General features: G+C 33.7%; 3 protein-coding genes across 4 annotated transcripts; 2 read left to right on the top strand and 1 right to left on the bottom strand.

The window, feature by feature from the left end:
* The first annotated feature begins 3686 nt into the window (after window positions 1–3686).
* LOC21397706 lies at window positions 3687–7244 on the top strand. The gene is made up of 7 exons (XM_024169550.1): window positions 3687–4269; window positions 4503–4589; window positions 4718–4933; window positions 5430–5594; window positions 5834–5887; window positions 5995–6141; window positions 6641–7244. Exons 1-7 carry the CDS (start codon window positions 3853–3855, stop codon window positions 7016–7018), a joined length of 1464 nt encoding a protein of 487 aa, XP_024025318.1. The 5' UTR covers window positions 3687–3852; the 3' UTR covers window positions 7019–7244.
* Window positions 7245–8630: 1386 nt separating this feature from the next.
* LOC21397705 (jmjC domain-containing protein 4) lies at window positions 8631–12994 on the bottom strand. Of its 2 annotated transcripts, XM_024169551.1 has the most exons (9): window positions 12628–12994; window positions 11710–11880; window positions 11053–11215; window positions 10782–10899; window positions 10210–10279; window positions 10027–10107; window positions 9795–9851; window positions 9554–9665; window positions 8631–9288 (listed from the first exon to the last, which is right to left on the bottom strand). In XM_024169551.1, the coding sequence occupies exons 1-9, from the start codon at window positions 12835–12837 to the stop codon at window positions 8840–8842; spliced, it is 1431 nt and encodes a 476-aa protein (XP_024025319.1). In that variant the 5' UTR covers window positions 12838–12994; the 3' UTR covers window positions 8631–8839. The 2 variants fall into 2 exon arrangements, with proteins under 2 accessions (XP_024025319.1, XP_024025320.1); XM_024169552.1 differs by lacking the exons at window positions 10210–10279; window positions 10782–10899 and having other exon boundaries at window positions 11096–11215.
* Window positions 12995–17865: 4871 nt separating this feature from the next.
* On the top strand, window positions 17866–22146 carry LOC21397704 (cell division cycle protein 48 homolog). The gene is made up of 9 exons (XM_024169549.1): window positions 17866–18121; window positions 18669–18834; window positions 18939–19167; window positions 19250–20016; window positions 20098–20319; window positions 20505–20576; window positions 20679–20960; window positions 21081–21440; window positions 21669–22146. The coding sequence occupies exons 1-9, from the start codon at window positions 18066–18068 to the stop codon at window positions 21963–21965; spliced, it is 2451 nt and encodes an 816-aa protein (XP_024025317.1). The 5' UTR covers window positions 17866–18065; the 3' UTR covers window positions 21966–22146.
* Window positions 22147–22816: the final 670 nt, after the last annotated feature.

The raw sequence follows: 22816 nt of genomic DNA, 5'->3' as shown, positions 1-22816 counted from the left end.
CTATATCATAACTTTAATCCCTCCACAATGTAAAATTCCTCAATAGTTTTTGAACATTATGGGTTGGGAATCTGCCGCAGGTACCAAGACATCAATGCTTATTCACTCAAGTTACGGAGAACAATCAGTTTGAGAACTTGATTGCAATAGCAGCAAAAAATCACCACACACCTAAAAATTAATTTCCTTGTCTGCCCCCACTTCTTTTTCATTTATTTATTTATTTATTCTGATATCTACTTTAATTTGGGTAATAAATTCTTTGCAAGCTGGCTCCCTTATCAAAAAGCATGGCACGGCAGTGGCAGCCTTTTACCAAAATCTAAGTAACCTAGATTTGTACAAATTCAAATTATATGCCATCGCAATATGACATGAATCTTTGCTTTATACAAAATTGGTAAATGCATGATAAGAATGAAATAACACATACTTTAAGAAGATCAATAGGTTAATTATAATCAATTCTACACCTATGTTAAAATGCACTAATTAAAGAGAGAGGAGAAAAAAAAAAGTTGTATAGTTTTCAATGTATACTTTTTAGATTGTGCGGTTTGGATGGTATAAAGGAATCTATTCTCTCAGACCAACTTTTTACAAGGGTGGACATGAATCCACTTAGAACTTTAAAAAAAAAACAAAAAACAAAAAAAAATCTTGAATGTGATTTTTTTTTTTTTGATTGAGTGGCATCCCTGTGGACCAATATTCTCCCTAAATGGGGTTTTTTTTTTTTTTTTTTTTTTTTTTCCTTTCAATTTGCTGCAGAGAGGTGGTTGGGAGTGTTAGTGGGGCTTTGTGAAAAGAAGAGAGGAAAAATTAAAGAATAGTGAGTCATGACTTATGAGTAAAGAAGGGTTGGTGTCTTTGGAAATGGCAAGCACCATTGCCCAAAGCCCTAAAAAGAGAACAAAGAGCCTAGGGCCCTTACTCTTGTGCTGTCAAAACTTATATATGCCTTGAGTACTAGTGTTCAAGACTCCAAGGGAATTAGAGGATTTCTACTAGGTTGGTATCTTCTTTTAACTTTCAAATATTTAATGCACATATTCTCTCTCTTTCTCTCTCTCTCTCTCTCTCTCTCACTCACTCACTCAAAAAACATTTTTATTTCTATATACTTTAATACCCTATGGAAAATGAATGGCCAAGAACCAACCATTGTCCTTTTGTAGGTATTGGTGTTAACTTTCTCAAATCCAACTGCTGCAGAAATTTCATAGCCCAATAAATCAAAGGGTAGTAGTAATATAAGCCCTTGGTCATTTCATTGGCTTTTCAGAATCTTATAACCAAGTGCATAAAATGTTACAACAATTTAACCTCATGTACATCATTTTTCTTTTTCCTTGTTTTATTTTTTTTTTGAAAGATCATGTATACCCTATTATAGCTTCATATCACAAGTAACAATTATTGTACTCTTTTGGAAATTAGGCTAAAAGAATTAAAGTTTGTTCTTCACTCTTTTCTTTCTTTTTTTTTTTTTTTGATTTTTTGAACATGCTAGTGTTTTAGGCTAAGAGGGTTATCTTAGAAGGAATTTGTCGGCAAATGGAGCTTTTGACTTGCTTGACCATTGACATCAAATACAGATTACCCTGACGTCAAACACATCAAATGGACCCCATTAAAATGAATACAATGAGTACACCCCCACATTTTCTTGAGCAATGTACTAAATGGGGTGTCCAATATTTTGACCACTCTTTTGGGTGAAACTTGAAAGCCAACTTTTAACCCTTGCTCACGTTCCATAGGCAATATCCAAAATCCTTCGTTTTAGGGTTCAATATAAAGGAGAAAGTGAAAGAGATAGAAGAAAAAAAGTGGGGGAAAAAAAAGTTGTGGTTGTCTGATAAACATAGGCACAAAGCAACAGAATAACATGGGCAAATACCATTGGACCATATTCTAGAGTTATTTCTTATTTAAATTACTTAAAAATCAATATATATATATATATATATGTGTGTGTGTGTGTGTGTATTTGTTTCATTTTTCATTCTTGTTTTCTTTTAACCTTGCCCTTGGTTATGGCAAGAGGTGGGGATTTAACATTGACCATCTTCTAGACAAACAAGGGGGCACATGTTGAACAAGTTTTATCTTATAATATTTTTGGTCTACCAAAGGATCATTGCAAAAATAAAAAATAAATAAAAAAAATAAAAGCAACCAATAAGATTATGGGAAAAATAGTCAAAAGGAATTTCCCGCATTGGAAAATAAGCATTATGGCAATTATTCATGGCCTACCCCAAATGCCAAGTTGTGTTCTTCGTACACTCCACTTCCTAGTGGTAAGTCATAACAACATCATGATCATAATATCAATTTTCAAACAGAACAAAAAAAATTATAAATTTGTGCTTTCGATAATTACGAGTGTTGTTATTGTACCATTACAGCTGTTTGTTATTTGTAAGTCCCAAATAATATGCATGCAAAATTAGAGTGATAGAAAATTGAAAATGGTGCAATATCACAATGCAAACCATATCGTTATTTTTAGGATTTCTCTGATAAATGTTCTTTCTATTCTTTGTTAAAAGGTGAATAAGACTTGGAAATACAGTGATATGTTTAGGTGGTACGTCCATATTTAAAGGGGCAATACGAAATCTCAAAAGGGTAATGCTTGGAAAGAAAAATAATTTATGATGCTGAAAATTATAATATAATAAATGGACATGGCCTAGTTTGTTGCTTATTGCACCATAAGCTTTCGGAATAATTATATTATTACAGAGAAAGAAAAGCCCTAAGACCGTTTAGTTTAATGTCACAAAAGGTTTAGATGGAATGGGGTTTTGGGGAGATTATAGATTCGATCTCGTTCTTGTATTAAAAAAAATAATGGAAAAAACCTAGATTTCATTCACTTCGTGGATTTGAGTTTTCAATTCGAGTTGAGATGTGACATTTTCTGAGAGCTTTTTACTGTAACAGAAAAAATTAGTCTGAGAGTTTTTTACTGTAGAAATTTAGAACTGAAAACTCGAATCAATGAAATAAACGAAGCCTATATATAATGAAAGATTCTATAAGAAAATTCATGAATGCATAAGAGTCAAAATTGTATAAAATGCGTAAAATCGAAATTATTACTTTGTCCCGGCATTTTTTATCCTAGTAAGTTGTTTTTATTTTCATTAGGTGCCGCGGAATTGATTTTTTTAATGATTTTCTGAGACAAAATATTTAAAAAAATCTTGATGGGAGAAAATAACAGAATATATGAATCTGGCACATACTTGATTTTATTTATTTATCTCTCTTTCCACATAAATTGACGGCTTTGCTTAATTAATTACCCAAAGGAAAGAAAAGTAATTAACAAACTTCAAAAGAATGGGAAAAACGACAAGAAACTTAAGGAATGGAATCCTCCCTCTTGAAAATCAGAGCAAAGAATGAAAGGAGAATCAGTACCGTTGGCTTTTGTTTGTACTACACTGCTGCTCTTAAAACCTGAACACCTACCAGTCCCACCTTTCTCTCTCCTCTCTCTCTCTCTCTAAAAATATTAATTTTTTTCAAAAAAAAAAAGGAGAAAAAAAAACTCTTTTGACCACAATGGCACATGAGTAAAAGCTTGGGGAAGTACAGGCCCACCACCTATGAAGGTTCATTTTAAATATGCTTCTGCCTGAATTTTCTTGCTGTCAGAAAACAAAAAAACCAACAAGAAGTTAGAATCTCTCACTCAAATTTAGAGAGAGAGAGAGACCTAGTTTTTTGTTTATATGTTGGAAATGGTGAGGAAATGAGAAGGAAAAACTTGGGTTTTATTTCAGTTTCATCCTAGGAATGGTTGGCTTGGTTTCTTCTGTTTTGTAAGGACATATGAAGAACAAGGATTCTCCTAATTCTCTTCTCTGCAGAACACAACAAAGGAATGGGCATTGTTCTTCTTCTTGTTGTTTTTGTTGTGCAATTCAGCACCACATAACAAGACGACAACAACAAAGACAACCAAAACATTATTGTTATCATTATTTTTCCTTCTCTATACTAGCTCCTCCTTTTTTTACTACTAACTCCCACCAATCTTTCTCACTCGTTCCCATGCTTCTTGTTGCTTTCCTCCTTGTTTCTTTCCAACTCTCTCCCACCCCTGCATTTTCTCTCCCCATTCGACCCGACTCCGACCGCCATTCTCCGGCCAATCAGACCCTTAAGCCTCCCCAAGAATTGCACAAGCTAACAAGTGCTAGAGCTTATTTAAGGAAGATCAACAAGCCTTCTATCAAGACAATTCAGGCATTTTCTTTTTCCACCATCTTTCTTCAGACACAAACCTCCCCTGTATTTTATCGAAATGTCACGTTCCACCCTATTTCCCGGGAGATTTTTAACACGATTTGCGAGAAAGTATCCGAAAATATTAGGGTGGAACGCAACATTTCGATAAGATACGTAGGAAGTTTTTGTTATTTATTTTTATTATTGAGGTTTTTACTCATCTGGGTGTTGGTTATTTTGACTGAATATAGAGCCCAGATGGTGATATCATAGACTGTGTGCTTACTCATCTTCAGCCAGCTTTTGACCATCCTGAGCTTAAAGGGAAGAAGCCATTGGTAATCAATCTCATGCACAACATAATAAAATGTGCCCAATATATATATATATATATAAATATATATTTGATTATATCATATGGTTTTTGGATTTCATTTTTGGTGCTAAAGATGATTGGTTGTTGCAGGATCCACCAGAGAGGCCTAAAAGCAGCAATGAGACTAAAGATAGAGTTGCAGAGACTTTTCAGCTGTGGACTGAGTCTGGTGAGTCATGCCCAGATGGAACTATTCCAATCAGAAGAACCACAGAGAATGACATTTTGAGAGCAAGTTCCATTGGAAGATTTGCTAGAAAACCAAGGAGACATGTTAGGAGAGACTCCACAGGCTCTGGTCATGAGGTTTGTATGTATATAAACACACACACACACACACACACACATATATATATATATATGTATGTATGTATCTATATAATGTTTTTTTTTCTTCAAGAAAATTTTAGAAATATCTCTCTTCCCATATCAGCTCAGGAAAAAAAAAAAAAAAAGTTAACTGTAGTGCTTCTTGGTTTTACTATTTGGCTAATCATTTGCAAGGAAAAACATCATTTCAGTTTTCCTCTTTTTTTCTTTCTTATAACCCCTTCACAGAAAAGACTAACTTCAAAAAGGCTATAACTAATATCTGTTTTTCCCTTCATGGCAATCAAACAGTCTGGCCTTAAAATGAAAAGACATCAATTTTTAAAGTTGATTTATCACCTGGATTTTTCAAACAAGTAACTATTCTGGCCTTAAAATTTATTCAAATACATATATTTGAACATGTTTAATGCTTATACATTTCTTTTTAAAAAATTTATTAATTATTAATTTATTTTTTTATGTTTTACAGCATGCAGTTGTATTTGTTAATGGAGATCAATATTATGGAGCAAAGGCCAGCATCAATGTTTGGACACCACGTGTGACTGACCAATATGAATTCAGCTTGTCACAAATATGGGTTATATCTGGCTCATTTGGCAATGATCTGAACACCATTGAAGCTGGTTGGCAGGCATGTTTTAACTTTTCTTTAAAATAAATACACACTTTTCTCAATTCATGTAACAAAATCAATGGCATTCCTATGAAAAGAAAAAGGAGAGAGAAATAAAAAAAGGACTAAAAAAGCAGTTTTTGGTAATGTGGAACAGCTGTTATAGAGCTCTTCTTCTTCTTCTTATTTTTTTTTAATTTTTTTTTTATTTTAATTATGTGATTGCCAATGAGCTTTTGTATTTATGCCTTTTTTAGGTTAGTCCAGAGTTATATGGAGACAACTATCCTAGATTCTTTACTTATTGGACAGTAAGTTCATCCACAGTTAGCTCTTTTTTCTTTTAAAAAAATAATAATAACCTTTTCTTTTATACTTTGTAAATATTAATGAGGTGTTTTGATGTTGATTTTTGCAGACAGATGCATATCAAGCTACTGGATGCTACAACTTGCTTTGCTCTGGCTTTGTTCAAACTAATAATAAGATTGCCATTGGAGCAGCAATCTCTCCAAGGTCCTCTTACAATGGCAGACAATTTGATATTGGCTTAATGGTTTGGAAGGTGAGCATATATATATATATATACGCAATCACTAAATAGATAAATGAGATGAAAAACTATGTGTTATTTATTTTTCTAGTGGTTAGGGTAACCTTGGACAAAAGTAATGATTAATATCACTACCCAATTTACCTATTATATTGTGCCATGCCTACAATATAGATGACAACTTTAGCACTTAAATTGGCCAAAACTACCTTACTTGGAAACTTTATTATTCTCTTAATATGAAGGACTCGATTTCATTCTTTTAATGGCTACACTCCTATTGGCTGTGGGATATTGCCTGGATAAAAACACAGTTTTCCTCCAAACTTTTTCTCTTGAATTCGCTTTTTGCCTTTTCTCTATAATTTAGCTAATAAGACAAATAAGAGCAACCCATGAGAGGAAAATCATAATGTTTGCCATTATGCCTTTAACCTGAGACAAATTATTGACATAAATCCATTTTTGAGGTAAAACTTTTTTTAACACTATAATTATGTTTCTTTATCAGGATCCTAAGCATGGGCATTGGTGGTTGGAATTTGGGAATGGTCTACTAGTTGGATACTGGCCAGCATTCTTGTTCAGCCACTTGAGGAGTCATGCAAGCATGATACAATTTGGAGGAGAAATTGTAAATAGTAGATCATCTGGTTACCACACATCTACACAAATGGGAAGTGGCCATTTTGCTGAGGAAGGATTTGGGAAAGCATCTTATTTCAGAAACTTGCAAGTAGTGGATTGGGACAATAATTTGCTTCCGCTAACAAATCTCCACCTCTTGGCTGATCATCCTAATTGTTATGATATAAAACAAGGAAGAAATGGTGTATGGGGGACTTACTTTTACTATGGAGGTCCTGGGAGGAATGTGAGGTGTCCATGAATAAAATTTTGAAAAAAAAGATGGCATAGGATAGAAAACAAGGGTCCTTTATTATTATTATTTTTGTTAACAAAAGATTTCTGGGTTTTAGTTTTTCTTTGTAGGTGTTAACATGGTTTGGGTCATTTTGATATTTTTCCCATCATAATGTATTCCTTTTTTGTTTTTATCATTGATTATCCCACTTCTTGGGCTTTGTAAATTTGGGGAACATACAAAGTGTTAATAGTACTGGTTTGTCTAGTATTGAGGTCTTTTCTTTTTTTGCTTTCCAATTCTTTCCAGGAAAAAGGAAAATACATTACCCTGGAAAAGAAACAAATAAATACACACACACACACACACACATATGAACTGTAAGGAACTCACTACAGACAGAAAAGAAGGTGGGGCTTAGAAGAATGCAGCCATGAACTTGCCCACTAAACCATAGTACCATACATTGGTTATTGCAATTTTTAAAATTCAGTATTTTAGTAGCTTATCTTATGGTTTGAAACAAAGTAGAATGCAAAATAGTATTAGTGTATTACTTTATTGGGAAATCAGCATACTTGAAGGCCTTTCATGTGGGTAGCAACAAAGAAGCAAATTGTTTTTAAATACAAGCAGGCCTAACCAATGAAACTTCCAAACAATACTATACTATTTATTATCCTTACTACTACCCAACTTTCTATAACTAGAATTATGTGCAACAAGAATCTCAGTTACTATAAGAAATATTTGTTAAATGACAGTCAAAAGCAAAGCTAAGTTCAATTAATAACTTAGCAGCATTACCCACCTAACTTTGTGCTCCTAATATTTTATGACTAATTTATGTTTTTTTTTATTTTTATTTTACTAATGAATTACATGTGTATTTAGTAAGAAAGAGATGGGGTTCTTGGCTCTTAAGCCAAGTGTATGGTTCTTTAATAAGTCAATCTTGCAACTGAAACCTACTCTTATACTTAGTTCACCAACAATGAGACAAGGGGAAAAAAAATTTTACTATTTGAGTATGTTATTTGAAAATTGAGTATTTTCAGGGTAATTATTCCAAGGGGAAAAAAAATATGTATATTATTGCAGAACAGGCCACGCAGTGACGTGCAATAAAAAAGATGCCAGGCATATGGAGCTAAGAAGCCAGCATTTTTGTGGGACTAATCAAAAAAAGCAAAAGCAACATAAAGATCCTTTTTCTTTTTAGTTTTCTGGCATGAAATTGGGAAAAGGGTTGTTTTTTCAAAAGCTGGTTATTTTTGTAGTTATGTCTGCCTTGATTCAAGGTTTGGACAAAAAAAATTTGGTCCTCCCACATGTAAAGAAACCTAACATAATGCCCCATATGGATTTTGAGTCATGTCAAGACCACAATATAACAGAAACACGTATAAAAGCCCGAACTAGAATTGCTTTCTGTTTTCCGTCACTTGAAAGTCGCCTAAACATGTTGCGAGATTCCAAAATAAACTAAACCAGCAAAATCTGGCAAAATGGGTTAACCACCAAAACAAATTAACATCAAGTCAAAAAAAGCTTTTATTTTATGCTAATTTTAATGTCAACCACCACCTGGTGATGCGTGTACCAAATGTGATAATTAAGAGAACTTGGTCCCAAATCTTAGCTTTAAATAACTGCCTGCGTGTATCAATAAAAGAGAACTATCACATGACAAGTAAGAGAACTTGGTCCCAATTCTTTGCTTTAAAGAACTGCCACAAATACGGTATAAACAACGCTTTTTCTTTCACAAGCCCAACAAAAGTTGCTTCCTTCATATTAGTAGATTGAGAACAGTAGTTTCCAGGGCTTTCTTGGAGTGCACTATCAATTATCAGGAATAACTAGTTTTGTAATAATGTTGTCTATAAATATAACAAGATCTTCAGGAGTAGAGACCTGAGAAGCTAGTGTTCTTATGATATCCAAGTCCCTGATATCACACGTCAGAGATTTTTCCAAGTGATAATCACATTTCTGCTGATTGTATATTGTACCGTACGTTTTCTCCCAAGCCATGCAAAGTTCGAAAAATTCAGGGTCATCTAGAGTTTCTCTGAAATCCAAATGCAACACATGATTTCTTGTCAGCCCTTCCATAGATTTCATCTTGAGCGCAACCTTTTGAATCGACACGAGGTTCAATGTCAAATGACGAATTTTAGAGGGTAAACTCCATACTAGATTTTCGGCGTCTCTAAGTTGATGGCAAACTTGGACCAAGTTGGCAAAACATATGCGTGCCAAGAAGATAAAGAAATCATAGAAGTTCATTCCTGTTGAAAAAAATCAGATATCCAACGAGTATTAATTAATTGGGCCAAATCATTTGATGCACTAACAGTGCGAATTGATAGCAGTCAACGAAAACTTCGACCTTAAGATTATTTTAGCTCAACCTTTGTTCTTCCTCCCACATGGGTTTCCAAATAAGGATTTAGCCAGGTCAAGCCCCAACAGTAAGAACATACCCCAAATTTATTTGTTTTATAGCGGCCTCCTTGACAACTAGTAAGAAGCTTCTAAAAACACGTAATTTACCTGTGTTGGCTGCGAGGTTACGCTGGCAGAGACCTTCAAAGTCATCGCATATGTCCTTGATGTCTTCTATGTATTCCTTGGCCTCATTGTAGTCCTTTAAGAGCAGGTCCCACTGTAAGTAGTGAGAATAATGAGAAATAAATGTTAGTGCCAGTAAAATATTGGCACAATAAATTTTATACAGAATGCAAACTTTTACATAAACAAGGTTTGGAACATAGTGTTGCTATGTTGTACTTACCACCCAGCCAAGGTTATAGGCATTGAACCAGTTGTGATTTATAGAAATAGTATCTTCCTGAAAGCATTCAAAATGCATGTTTATCAGATATTATAATGTCATATACCCAGCTTCAAAACTTCCAAATGTAGCTTATGTGGAGGTCACGAAAATAAGCTACATGTGGAAGTTCAAAAATTAGTGCATTCAGTACCGAAGAGAGAGAGAGAGAGAGAGAGAGAGAGAGAGAGACCAGATTATGAACTTGATGATACCACCCGCTAGGTACAAATATGATTTCATTTTGTTCTTGAATGCACTCCAACCAGAGAGCCTGCAGATTCGAAGAATATACAAGTACATAAACAAAAGCAAAAGAATAGTCGAGAGAAATCAGAAAAATAAAACTTCAAGAAGCTTCAGAATGTTGATTTACCTCCTTAAAACCAGGAAATTTTGTTTCACTAACGTCATCAAAGATATTATACACAGAGCTTTTCATGTTTCTGATGACGACATGAAGGAAGTTAAAATGAGGAAAAACAGAGAGAATATAACCATAGACCGAGTGTAATACCATGAAGGGAATAACTTAAAAAGCGTACAACCTACTATTTCTTCTACTCTCAAAACAGAACTAAAATTGGTCCCGGCACAATATAGAATAATTGCAATATGATTAAAAGTGGCCAAGACAATTACAACTGAATCGTTCTTTAAAGAGATTAAATCTGTTTTCGGGTTATAATCATAGTTGATCATGCAAGGTCATGAACCAATTCAAATGAATTTGTCAATGCAAATTCGAAAAACTATGGAAAGATCTATCACTTTTTAGTTTGCATCTCTCCTACACGTCTAATCCCTTTAAAGGCGATGCTGTTGTTTAAAGTCCATTTTGCAATCAGTATTATTGTAAGTAACAAAGCAGTATGTACAAAGTTAAAAATCAAAATTATGAACACAGATATTTCTAATTGCTTTTATTGAAAGAAATTGTGTTCGTGCCTGTCAAATACAAGGCGACTTTGGGACGGAGAGAGAAAAAACCAATGTTTCTTCCCACACACATTTGCCGACCAACTATAGGACCTGAACACATCTGCATGGAGAGGCGTCCAAGATCCTGCGTAAAGATAAAAAATTTCAGGTACTTCCTAGTGGATTACACATTAAAACGAAAACTGGGTGGAGAAGTCTCAGCTGAAGGAATATGTAACCAAGAAAATATCAATTACTATCAGAAAAGAGAAGTAGAGATCATAATTTGTTCTCAAACCTTTCTCTCCGATGTAGACAAAACGATAGTCGGAGCAGCTTACTTCATTATCCTCTGAGTAAATGTCAGGATCCTTATGGATACGGTAATTGTCGAGATACAAGTTGAGCCAATCATCACAAAAGAACTGTGGAGTTGTGTATGCTATATATTCCGGGTACTCCTGGGATCAGATTGCTAAAAACTATAAGAGAACCAGTGAGGCTGAAACTGACAGTCTACAAGCGGATGAAAAAAGGGATCATGGAACATATAGTGACACAGATGCCAAACAATGGCATGAAATAAGAAAGATAAAAGATTTAACAAATTTCCTGAATACAAACTAACTAGAGAATAATCAACCTTCCCAGAGTCCCCAACAAAAAGCACTTGTGCAACACTGCCTTAATTATTATTTTTTTTTCCTTTTTAACATTACTTTTTATCAGTAATCCCCACACAGATTATGGTTATACAGGTTATGTTTTTATTTTTTCTTGTAAAAACATGTCTGTAGACCAAAGTACACTGGAGCTGAGGCAAAACTAAAATTTCAATCATAGTATTATACAAGGCCAAATACTATTAGTCCTAATGAATTCATTAGGTGCTAGAAGATCATATACATAATTCTATTTTAAAAATAAAAATAAAATAAAATAAACCAACATTTACCTTCACAAAATGCCAGTCCTTCAAATATAGAAAGGACTTATCTTTTGAAACCCCAGCCGTGGCATTACCATCCTCATGTATAGAGTCTTGAAGCCATTGGTCAACTAACTCTGAAACAGACATTTCTACTCTCTTCTGATCCGTGAATTCTATGGTACCACAATCAGCAACCTAATCAGTGATAAAACGTTACGGATAAATTGAGATTATCATGGAAGCTAATAAAGCGTAATACAGTCAGATCATATGGGCACAGGTTTAAACTCCAAGCATTTATTGTAAACTTGTAATATGTAAATTTAAGGATTAATCACGCAAATGATCTTTGAGTTTTACCCTCAATCCCACCTTAGTCCCTCATTTTTAAAATACTTTTAGTCCCTGATCTATTATTTTGTTTCGGTTTCGGTCCCTCCATTAGCTATACTTATTTTTCTAGTGAAGCCATAGCAAAGACTTAAAGGAGCCCAAATAGGCGTAAAACAATTTGAAGTCTTTGGTAAAGTGTGTGTCTGCACGTAAAACCGATCAAAGACACTTTTTTTTCCTTCTTTTGGGCGTTTTTCAAAAAAATTAAATGTATTCTAGAAAATGAGTATTTCCATATTGTCTGCACTATGGAATTTTCCAGTAATCAGCTCAAGCTCAAAGCTTTAGAATTATATTTACACTTGTGCTCCATGTTGTTGACAAATAGGAGTGTTAAACTTGAAAACTTCAAAAAAAAAAAACAAAGTACTAAATAGACCAATCATTCTCAAAATAATCTTTCACAAAGTCAGAAGGCGTACAAGAAATGCTACAAAAAAAAAAAAAAAGCAGCACCAACTAGCACCAAAACGACAACAAAATTCGGCCTTGAACGACATCATGAGCTCTGTTGAGTGAAAAAAGCAAATAGAAAGAAAAAAATAATACCTGAACTTTGGAATTACCAAAGTGGGTGGCGAAAAATTGGAAATTGGGCTTGCCATTCTCGGTGACCCAGTCTCTGGAAGCTCTCCAATCTTCCATGAGACCTGTAAGAACCACCGGCTGGTTTTTGTCCACGTTTTTCTCCACAAACTCTCTGTAACTGATTTCTTTCCCGTTCACCTTCTCTATTTTCCCAACAATTTTGATACCCATTATATCTCTTTCTCCGTTCTTTTGGAATTCGATGGATAGAGAGAGAGCTGTTTTTTCTCGCTTCCACTTCGCCGATAAGGATTTCACCGGGGACAGTCGTATTGAAAGTCGCCGTCTTGTGCAGCGGTTTCAATCGAGGAGAGGGTTTCCGATGTAATTTACGTCATTCTAAAATAATATTTTTAACTAAAAATATGTCTCATAAAGTAAATTCATGAGAGATAAAAGATTGTAATAAAAAATGTTGAATTTAAATTTCTGGGAGGAAAAAACCTTATAGCAAAATTTGACTTTTGATTCAAATTAATAAAATAAACAAGCTCAAAATAGTATTTTTGATTTTTTTTCTTAAAAAAAAAACGCTATTAGCACTTTACTATTAAAGTTTTAATTTTAATAGTTCACCGTTAAACTTATTAAACTGTTCGAATGCGGTCTAAATAATAATGTTGTTTAAATTGGTGACAAAAAAGAATTTCATTGTTAAAATTAAAATTTTAGGAGATAATTTATTAAAGATTAACAAGTTCTGAGAAAAATGTAAAAAATGTGTGATGTACAAGCTATATTGCTACTCTTTAATAGTTCAGGAATTGATTTAATAAATTTAGGAATTGATTGTCAAAATATAAAGAGATTGATTAAAGGGATTGTTTACTGAAATACAAAAAGTTCAAGGCCAAAGTGGTAAAAAAAAAAAAATACTGAACATATTCTCTTATTTAAGATGAATTTTATATTAACCCTTGCTTATGTCATTTTCGACATTTCATGTCGTTTATTACAGATAGTGTCGTTTCTGAAATTGTATGACCCTTTTTTTTAACGTTATTTTTTGAGTTTCTTTTATTTCCGTCGTCGGTAGATGTGATGGTCGTTCTCGGCATGGTAACATCTTTGAAGCTTGTTGTGGTTTTGAACTTTTCTGGTTTCCAAAAAAAAAGAGAAAAGTGGTGTTGTTTTGAGATCCATTAATTTTAGACTCCTTCGCTTCGTGGATTCGAGCGAGTTTTTAATTTGAGTTGAGATATGACATTTTTTGAGAATTTTTAACTATAGCAGAAAAAGTTATATGTGATATTTTCTGAGAGTTTTTTACTGTAAAAATCTAAAACTGAAAACTCAAATCGGTGAAATGAACAAGACTTAATATTTTTTTGATATTTGACTGAATATTGTCAGGGATACTACGAACCCGTTTAGTTCGTTAATTCGAGTTAAAATATTGCTTTATGTAAAAGTGGTGTTGTTTTGAGGATCTATTAATTTTAGATTGTTATTTAATATTTTTTTTGACACTTGATAGAATAATGTCAGGGACACTACAAGCCCGTTTAGTTAATTGATTCAAGTTAAGATATAATTTTATGTAAAAGTGGTGTTGTTTTGAGGATCCATTAATTTTATATTGTTATTTAATATTTTTTTGACACTTGACTGAATAATGTTAGGGACACTATGAGCCTGTTTAGTTCGTTGATTTGAGTTAAAATATGATTTTATGTAAAAGTGGTGTTGTTTTGAGGATCCATTAATTTTAGATTGTTATTTAATATTTTTTTGACACTTGACTGAATAATGTCAGGGACATTACGAGCTCGTTTAGTTCGTTGATTCGAGTTAATATATGACTTTATGTGAGAGTTTTTCACTGTAATAAAAAAATTAGATGTGACTACTTTTAAAAATTTTTTACTGTAATAAAACTTAAATTTTAAACTCAAATTAATAAAATAAACGGAGTCTCACGAACAAGAAGTGCTTCCACTAATTAGAAAACGTGGATATCAGTATCACATCAGGGGCAACCTCCTGTAAGCGGAAAAGACCAGAACTCTACTTAAGAGCCCAATTACAAAGACAATTAGTATTAGCATTGTTCTTTCTAGAAAAAATAATTGTCTTTGTAAATGGATTCCTAGAAAGTTATAATTAGTGGAAGCACGAATTATAAAGAATTAAAGGAAGTAAGAAAAAGAATTAAAGAATTAAAACTCGAGCGAAAAGTTAAAATGGAATCAACAATAGTGGAACACCACCATTCCGGACAGGGGATATAACCATTAAGAACTTCCACCGCTATTCTACGATCACTCTCGATCAACACCACACTTGAAGATGCCATGGCCGCATGAGAAACCACCAGCTTGATAGCCAAGAATTCAGTCACTAGCACTGACCAAAGAAGAAAAAACTAAAATAGGGAGACAATTAAAAAGAATTATTTTAATTAAAAGAGAGTGAAGAAAATAAAGTATTTTAAAGAAGTATATTGTAAAAAATATATATCGAATGTTTAGAGGAAAAAAAAAAAAGTCCATAAGTAAAAGAAAAAGAAGAAAAAATAAAAAGAGGGAAAAAGGGAAAGTTAAAAAAAAAAAAAAGAATTTAAAGTTATATAGAAGTTTTTGATAAAAAAAAAAAAGGTGTAGGGATTCAAAAGAAATTATTATAATTAAAAGGAAGTAAGAAAAAAGAAAATATTTCAAAAAAAAAATGTATTGTAAAATTAAAAAAAATGTCAAAAAATAAAAAAGACAATAAGCAAAAGAAAAAAAGAAAATTTTAAAATTTTAAAAAAGAAAAAGAGAAGGAAAAAAAAAGAAGGAAGAGGTCAACAGGTGGCCTTAGGAGTCAAGTCCACTTGGCTCCTTTTATATATGTTAGATATTAAATTTGATATATAGATTAGTAGTTAAAAGATTAAACTAAAAAAGAGCAGTGGAAAAAAAAAAGAGCAAAGCACACGTAAAAGATTTAAAGTTTTAAAAAAATTCATAAAATAAAAAATAAAAGAAAATAATATTTATAAAAAAAATAAAGTAAAAAGTAAAAAAAAAAAAAGGAGGGGCTATCACGTGACACTTTAGAAAGTGCAGTGTGGGAGGACTATAAAAAATATGTGTAAAGATAACTTTTAATATAATAAAAATTATACGAAAAACAATGAAGTATAGAAACATTTGAAAAAAATATTTTAACTATTGACAAAAAAAATTAAATAGAAATAAATGTAAAAAAAAATTACTTTAATAGGTGTAAAGTGAGAAAAATTATTTTAGAAAAACTCACGTAAACAATCAAAATGTGAAAAAAATTTCACAAAACAAAAAAAAAATAAAAAAAACATTTAAAATATAAAAAAAAAGAAAAGAAAAAAATGAGAAATTTGAGAGGCCGCCACGTATGAAAGAATTTTTTAGTTTTTTTATGTATTGTTAGATTAGATATATAATGACATTTAAAGGATGTTGATGTTATATCTATCTTGTGATGTTAAACACTGTCGTTTAAAATAATGTCGTTTAATTCCATTCTCGGTGCTTTTTTTCTTCAACGTGATAGCTTATGCATACTGTTTTTGTTTTCAAATTTCAACGATTACGGTGTGGCGTCTTATGAGCTTCTTATCGTTATATTTTTCCCCATACCCTGTTTTCTTTTTTTGCCTTGTTAGTATCTTGTCGTTTTTCTCATTTTATGTAGTGAATATTTTGACCTCTTTCATTTTACTATTTAAATCACAATTTAAATATTTTGTTATAATATTTTTTCTCATAAAAATTTAAATTTAACTGTTTCTAACACAATGTTTTCTCTTACCTAAGGTCACTTTTTAACTTGAACTAGCAAAAAAGAATGCAACCTTGAGATGTTCTCGTTATAGGATGATCACGCCTTTAGAGGTTCTTGTCGTTTCCAACTTTTCTCTAGATTAGTTATTGTCGTTTTGACTTATTTTTACATATATAAACTGTCGTTTTATTGCCCGTGCCACTTTTGTAGTTTTCTCTAACAATAAATAAATAAAAAGAACTTTAATGTGTCCGATATTCTTGTTGTTTTCTCGAGTTTTTTTTGTTTAAGTTGATGTTCTTTTCTTTTTTTTCTTTTTCTTTTTTCATACATTGAGATTGTTGTTATAGCTGAGTTCTTTTCGTTCTTTTTCTTTTTTTTTTTTTGTCTAAGGTTTTCGTTATTAAGTAAATGACATTTATTTAGTTGATGTCTTGTTTTGAGGTGGTTATAGTCTTTGTTGTTTTAAAGGTCAAAGAATAGTACCTAGGCTTATTTTGTCTCAAGATCATGTCATTTCTAAGGGCGTTGTTTTCAAGATATATGGTTTGACAATTGGGGCACGGATTTGAGCTCAAGTATTAGGTTCGGGCCATCGATGTCACATGAGATGGGAGAACTTGTCATCGTTACATTACATGAGATGGGAGGGCTTGTTACCATCGTTGTCTTATCACGGAAAATGGATGAGCTTGTTCACCGTTACGGGGTGAGGAAAACTCAGTCCGCCGTAGCGGGAAAGGGCTGAGCCCATCACCATCCCTAGGGTTAAGGGTGTCGCTTGCTTAAGGTCGACATGTCGATGAACTAATCATCCCACCCCTTTTTAATGAGGTCAATATTTGTCACAAAATATGAATTTTTGTGAGAAAAAATATAAAATTTGAAGTGCGACTTATTGTTAAAAAAATAAGGCCGGAATTAAGATTTATCCTAACCTTAGTATAAATATATGTTGTACTAATCTTCATTAATATTTTGTGTCCTTTTTTCAAAATTATTAGAGCAAAAGTCAATCCTATCATAATCGCTTATCCATTTTCATAATTCATTCAAACTTAAAAGTAAGTGAATCATATAAAAAAAAATTATAGTGTTTTTTTTTTATAAAAATATTAATATTTTATATTTATCAGTCGTTGAATTTATATTAAAATTAATTAAAAATTAAATTAAATTAAAAAATAATATAAATATAATAATTAATAAATAAAGAATATAAAAAAAAGGAACATAAGATAAATTTTCTAAAAAAAATATAAATTTCCCGTGTCTTCATCCAAAAATAAAAAACCAAAATAAAAAGAAAACTCCCTCCTCCAAAACAAAACAAACCGCTAGCGTGGTTGCATCCGATTGGTTGAATCACCAACTGGAGAGATGTCTTTGGTTTCTCACCCTTGTAAAAACAACAAGCTTGTCATCCAAACAAAATCTCAAAATTTATAATCCGATTATAAACAATAAAATCCTAATCACATTTTCACTTTCGATTTCCCACTTTCTATAAATACCGGAAACACTTTCATTATTTTCTTTCCTATCTCCACGTTTTCTGCGTCACCAACTTGTTCACTTTCAGGAAAAAAAAAAAAAAAAATCCTCTGCAAACCCTAAACTGACGAAGAAACCAAAGCTCGGAGAAGACGATCATGGTGGATCCGAGCTCACCCGCTTCCGATCGGGACCAGCCCTCTTCTTCTGACCCGTATGTGTTTTTCAATTCCTTTTTCCATTTAGTTTCCCATATTTTCTTCTTATTTTTTCCCAGGAAAATTGTATCTTTACGGGCAAAGAACTAGTTTTCTATAAAGTGGACGGTTAATTTGGATTATTGGCGTCTCTGTTTGATCGGAATTCCTGTTGAAGTTTAGAACTTTATTTATCCATCACTTTTTTTATTTTTTAAATTTGGTCTTTCTAGTGAAAATTTTGGGGTTGATAATTGTTTGAGTTTATGTGTGTGAAGTACGTGTTACAAAGGAATTCCGTTAATTTCACGTTCTAATATGATGAAAATTTTCATAGAATGTGATATTGCCGGTTATAACTTATGAATTTTTATAGTTTTCTGTTTTGAAATTCGTTTGTGTTAATGGTGGACTTGAAAAGGGTGCTTATTATTACTGTTAAATTGAACATATTCCAATGGAGGTGATAGATTATTGAGTGTTACGTGCGTATTTAATTGTTTGAATAATCCTATAAGTATTTTCGTGAGGATGACAATAATTCGTATTATATGTCTCCAACAGGAAAAGTGGTAAGAAGGATTATTCGACGGCGATCTTGGAACGCAAAAAGTCGCCTAATCGTCTAGTTGTTGACGAAGCTGTCAATGACGATAACTCTGTGGTTTCCCTGCACCCTAATACGATGGAAAAGCTTCAGTTTTTCCGCGGAGACACAGTACTAATTAAGGTGATATTGTCCTTCCGTATGCTTATGGTTATGGCCCTTATATATATTGAGTTGATTTGCGTTCTGAGTTTTGAAGTCGTTTATTTGCTGGTTTGGTCATGCAGGGAAAGAAGCGAAAAGATACTGTTTGCATTGTTCTTGCTGATGAACAATGCGAAGAACCGAAAATCAGAATGAACAAAGTTGTGCGTGCTAATCTTAGAGTACGTCTTGGAGATGTTGTGTCTGTTCATCAGTGCCCTGATGTGAAGTATGGAAAGCAGGTTCACATCCTTCCTATTGATGATACCATTGAGGGTGTCACTGGAAACTTGTTTGATGCATATTTGAAGCGTGAGTTTTTTGTTTAATTTGTTTTCTTATTGACTTAGCACTGCCTTGTGCGGTTTGCCTGATTATTCTTTGTGTTTCGCAGCATATTTCTTGGAATCTTACCGGCCTGTGAGGAAGGGTGATCTCTTTCTGGTAAGAGGTGGAATGAGAAGCGTCGAGTTCAAAGTTATAGAGACAGACCCCGGTGAATACTGTGTTGTTGCCCCCGATACCGAGCTCTTCTGCGAGGGGGAACCAATCAAACGCGAGGATGAGGAGAGATTAAATGAGGTGGGCTATGATGATGTTGGTGGTGTGAGGAAGCAAATGGCGCAGATCCGTGAGCTTGTGGAACTTCCTCTTAGACACCCACAACTCTTCAAGGCTATTGGCGTGAAACCCCCGAAAGGGATTTTGCTTTATGGGCCACCTGGGTCCGGAAAGACTTTGATTGCAAGAGCTGTGGCGAATGAGACTGGTGCCTTCTTCTTCTTGATTAATGGACCTGAAATTATGTCAAAGCTGGCCGGTGAGAGCGAAAGCAACTTGAGGAAAGCATTTGAGGAAGCTGAAAAGAACGCTCCATCAATCATCTTTATTGATGAGTTAGATTCCATTGCTCCAAAGAGGGAAAAGACACATGGTGAAGTGGAGAGGCGTATTGTATCCCAACTCCTGACTTTAATGGACGGCCTTAAGTCCCGTTCACATGTCATTGTCATGGGAGCTACCAATAGGCCCAATAGCATTGACCCTGCTCTAAGGCGATTCGGAAGATTTGATCGAGAGATTGACATTGGTGTACCAGATGAAGTTGGAAGACTTGAAGTCCTTAGAATCCATACAAAGAACATGAAACTATCAGACGACGTGAGATTCTTTGTGACGCCTTTTTAATATGCTACTTTAGTAATTATTGCTAGTCTAATATTTATTGACTACTTGTTTCAGGTTGATCTTGAAAGAGTCGCGAGAGATACCCACGGTTATGTTGGTGCAGATCTTGCCGCACTTTGCACAGAGGCTGCTTTACAGTGTATCCGGGAGAAAATGGATGTCATTGACTTGGAGGATGATACAATTGATGCCGAGGTGTTGAATTCCATGGCTGTCACAAATGAGCACTTCCAAACTGCACTGGGCTCGTCTAATCCATCAGCCTTGCGTGAAACTGTGAGTTTTCTTAAAGTATACTGCTATGAGAGTTGGTGGAAAAAAAAAGTTTGTGAATGTTTCTGTGTTATGTTAATTATAAATGCTTTGCGAGGATTTTTAAGTTATTTTGTTCTCATTTAAATAAAATAAAATTACTATTGAATTATCATTGAGTTCAAAAAGTTGAACCTTTTTGTGTATAGGTTGTCGAGGTGCCTAATGTGTCATGGGAAGATATTGGTGGATTGGAAAATGTCAAAAGAGAGCTTCAGGAGGTTATTGCTTTGTCTCACGTTTTTATTTTCCTTAATTTCTTTAACCCTTGCTATATATCATCCATGTGGACTTAATCTGATTAAGCTTTTGGTTGCTGGCAGACTGTCCAATACCCTGTGGAGCATCCCGAGAAGTTTGAGAAATTCGGTATGTCACCTTCTAAAGGTGTTCTGTTTTATGGGCCTCCTGGATGTGGTAAAACCCTACTTGCAAAGGCAATTGCCAATGAATGCCAGGCCAACTTCATTAGTGTAAAGGGACCTGAATTGCTAACCATGTGGTTTGGAGAAAGTGAAGCCAATGTCCGTGAGATTTTTGACAAGGCTCGGCAGTCAGCTCCGTGTGTACTTTTCTTTGATGAACTCGACTCCATTGCAACTCAGGTACAACTTTCAAATTCTCTGACTTCTATTGTGGCGTTCATTATTATGGATAATCCATTGATAGAATATATGATTATTAAGGTTAATTACTAGTTTTGACTTGTTAATCTTCTCCTCCAGCGTGGAAGTTCCGTGGGAGATGCCGGTGGTGCAGCAGATAGAGTCTTGAACCAACTTCTAACTGAGATGGATGGAATGACAGCAAAGAAAACAGTTTTCATCATCGGGGCAACAAACAGGCCGGACATTATCGACCCAGCATTGCTCAGGCCCGGACGTCTAGACCAACTGATCTACATCCCGCTGCCGGATGAGGCTTCTCGTCTTCAGATTTTTAAAGCATGCTTGAGGAAGTCACCGATCTCCAAGGACGTTGACCTTGCAGCTCTTGCACGGTACACCCACGGTTTCAGTGGTGCAGATATCACTGAAATATGCCAGCGTGCCTGCAAGTACGCTATTAGAGAAAACATTGAGAAGGTATGAGCTATGTGCTTATGATTCTCCGTATTTTTTTACTACATTGGTTGCATAAGCCTGTCCATATTATTGAATTTTCTTCATCTTATTGAAAATTTTTATAAAAATTGTACTTTTCTATAATATATAGCTTGTAGTCTGGAAACTCTAATGTACATTGCCGTATTATCATTAGAACAAAATAAAATTATCTCATTATCTGTCTGTGTGATCTCTGGGGGCTATCAGGATATCGAGAAGGAAAGAAAGAAAAGTGAGAACCCAGAAGCCATGGAAGAGGATGACATCGATGAGGTACCGGAGATTAAGCCAGCTCACTTTGAGGAGTCTATGAAATTTGCCCGCCGAAGTGTCAGTGATGCCGACATTAGGAAGTACCAGTCATTTGCTCAGACTTTACAGCAATCTCGTGGAATCGGATCTGAGTTCCGGTTTCCTGATCGACCTGGGAATACAGTGGGAGGAGTTTCGGACCCGTTCTCTTCTGCCGCGGGTGCTGCAGACGATGATGACTTGTACGGCTGAAATTCAAGTCTTCGGCTGAAATTCAGGTCTTAGGCACCGCACAAAATGTTATGAATCACTAATAGCCTGCACTTCCAACGCTTGTCTTGAAACTTTTTTAGTTTCCTATCTATGTTTCTGGAAATCTCTGATGTTTCAAGATAACGAATATAAGATATGAGTTTAACCTCTTTTTTTTTTTTTTTTTTTGGTGAATGAAATATAAATCATGAGTATAGCTTAATGCTTTTTTTTTTTTCTTTTTTTTTTAGCGGTATTGCTTATGTATAATTAATGCAAGTAGAGCTCCATTATAATAATTATTATTATTTGCTTAGTGGTGATTTTATCCTAAAAGGTGAAAAGGAAAACTCAAACCATTAAAGACTAGAAATTAAATTATTTTTTATATTGAAATTTAATGAGAAAATAAATGGTACTTAGATTTTGGTATGAATATGCCACCACTATTAAGGAATCCAAATATTTGCCGACACTAATGAAGAGGTGCAGAACTTTTTTAGTCTTTTTCCCTAAGGAAAGCAGTGACAAGCTAATGTCTTGCTTTGTGGTTGAAATTTGCGTAAAAGTCATCATCGAAAAACGCAAATCCAACCTTAAGGATCATTTTCTTTTCTAATTTATGTTTTGATGGGATGAAGGGCTTTACTCCAACTAATAAAAAAGGATAAAGAATATATGTCCTATAGCTCCTAGACAGATCAATATAATTATAAGAGGGTTTTGTTTTTTGTTTTTTTGTTTTTTTTTTGTTTTTTGTTTTTGTTTTTGTTTTTTTTTTTTTTGTTTTTAGCTTTGAGAATGTGATTTGCGCATCAAAAATTGAACTCCTTAATAAGATATCTTAACTC

The sequence above is a fragment of the Morus notabilis genome, unplaced genomic scaffold, assembly GCF_000414095.1.
Source record: "Morus notabilis unplaced genomic scaffold, ASM41409v2 Scaffold125, whole genome shotgun sequence".
Lineage (NCBI taxonomy): Eukaryota > Viridiplantae > Streptophyta > Magnoliopsida > Rosales > Moraceae > Morus > Morus notabilis.
This window is presented reverse-complemented; position numbering and strand designations above follow the sequence as displayed.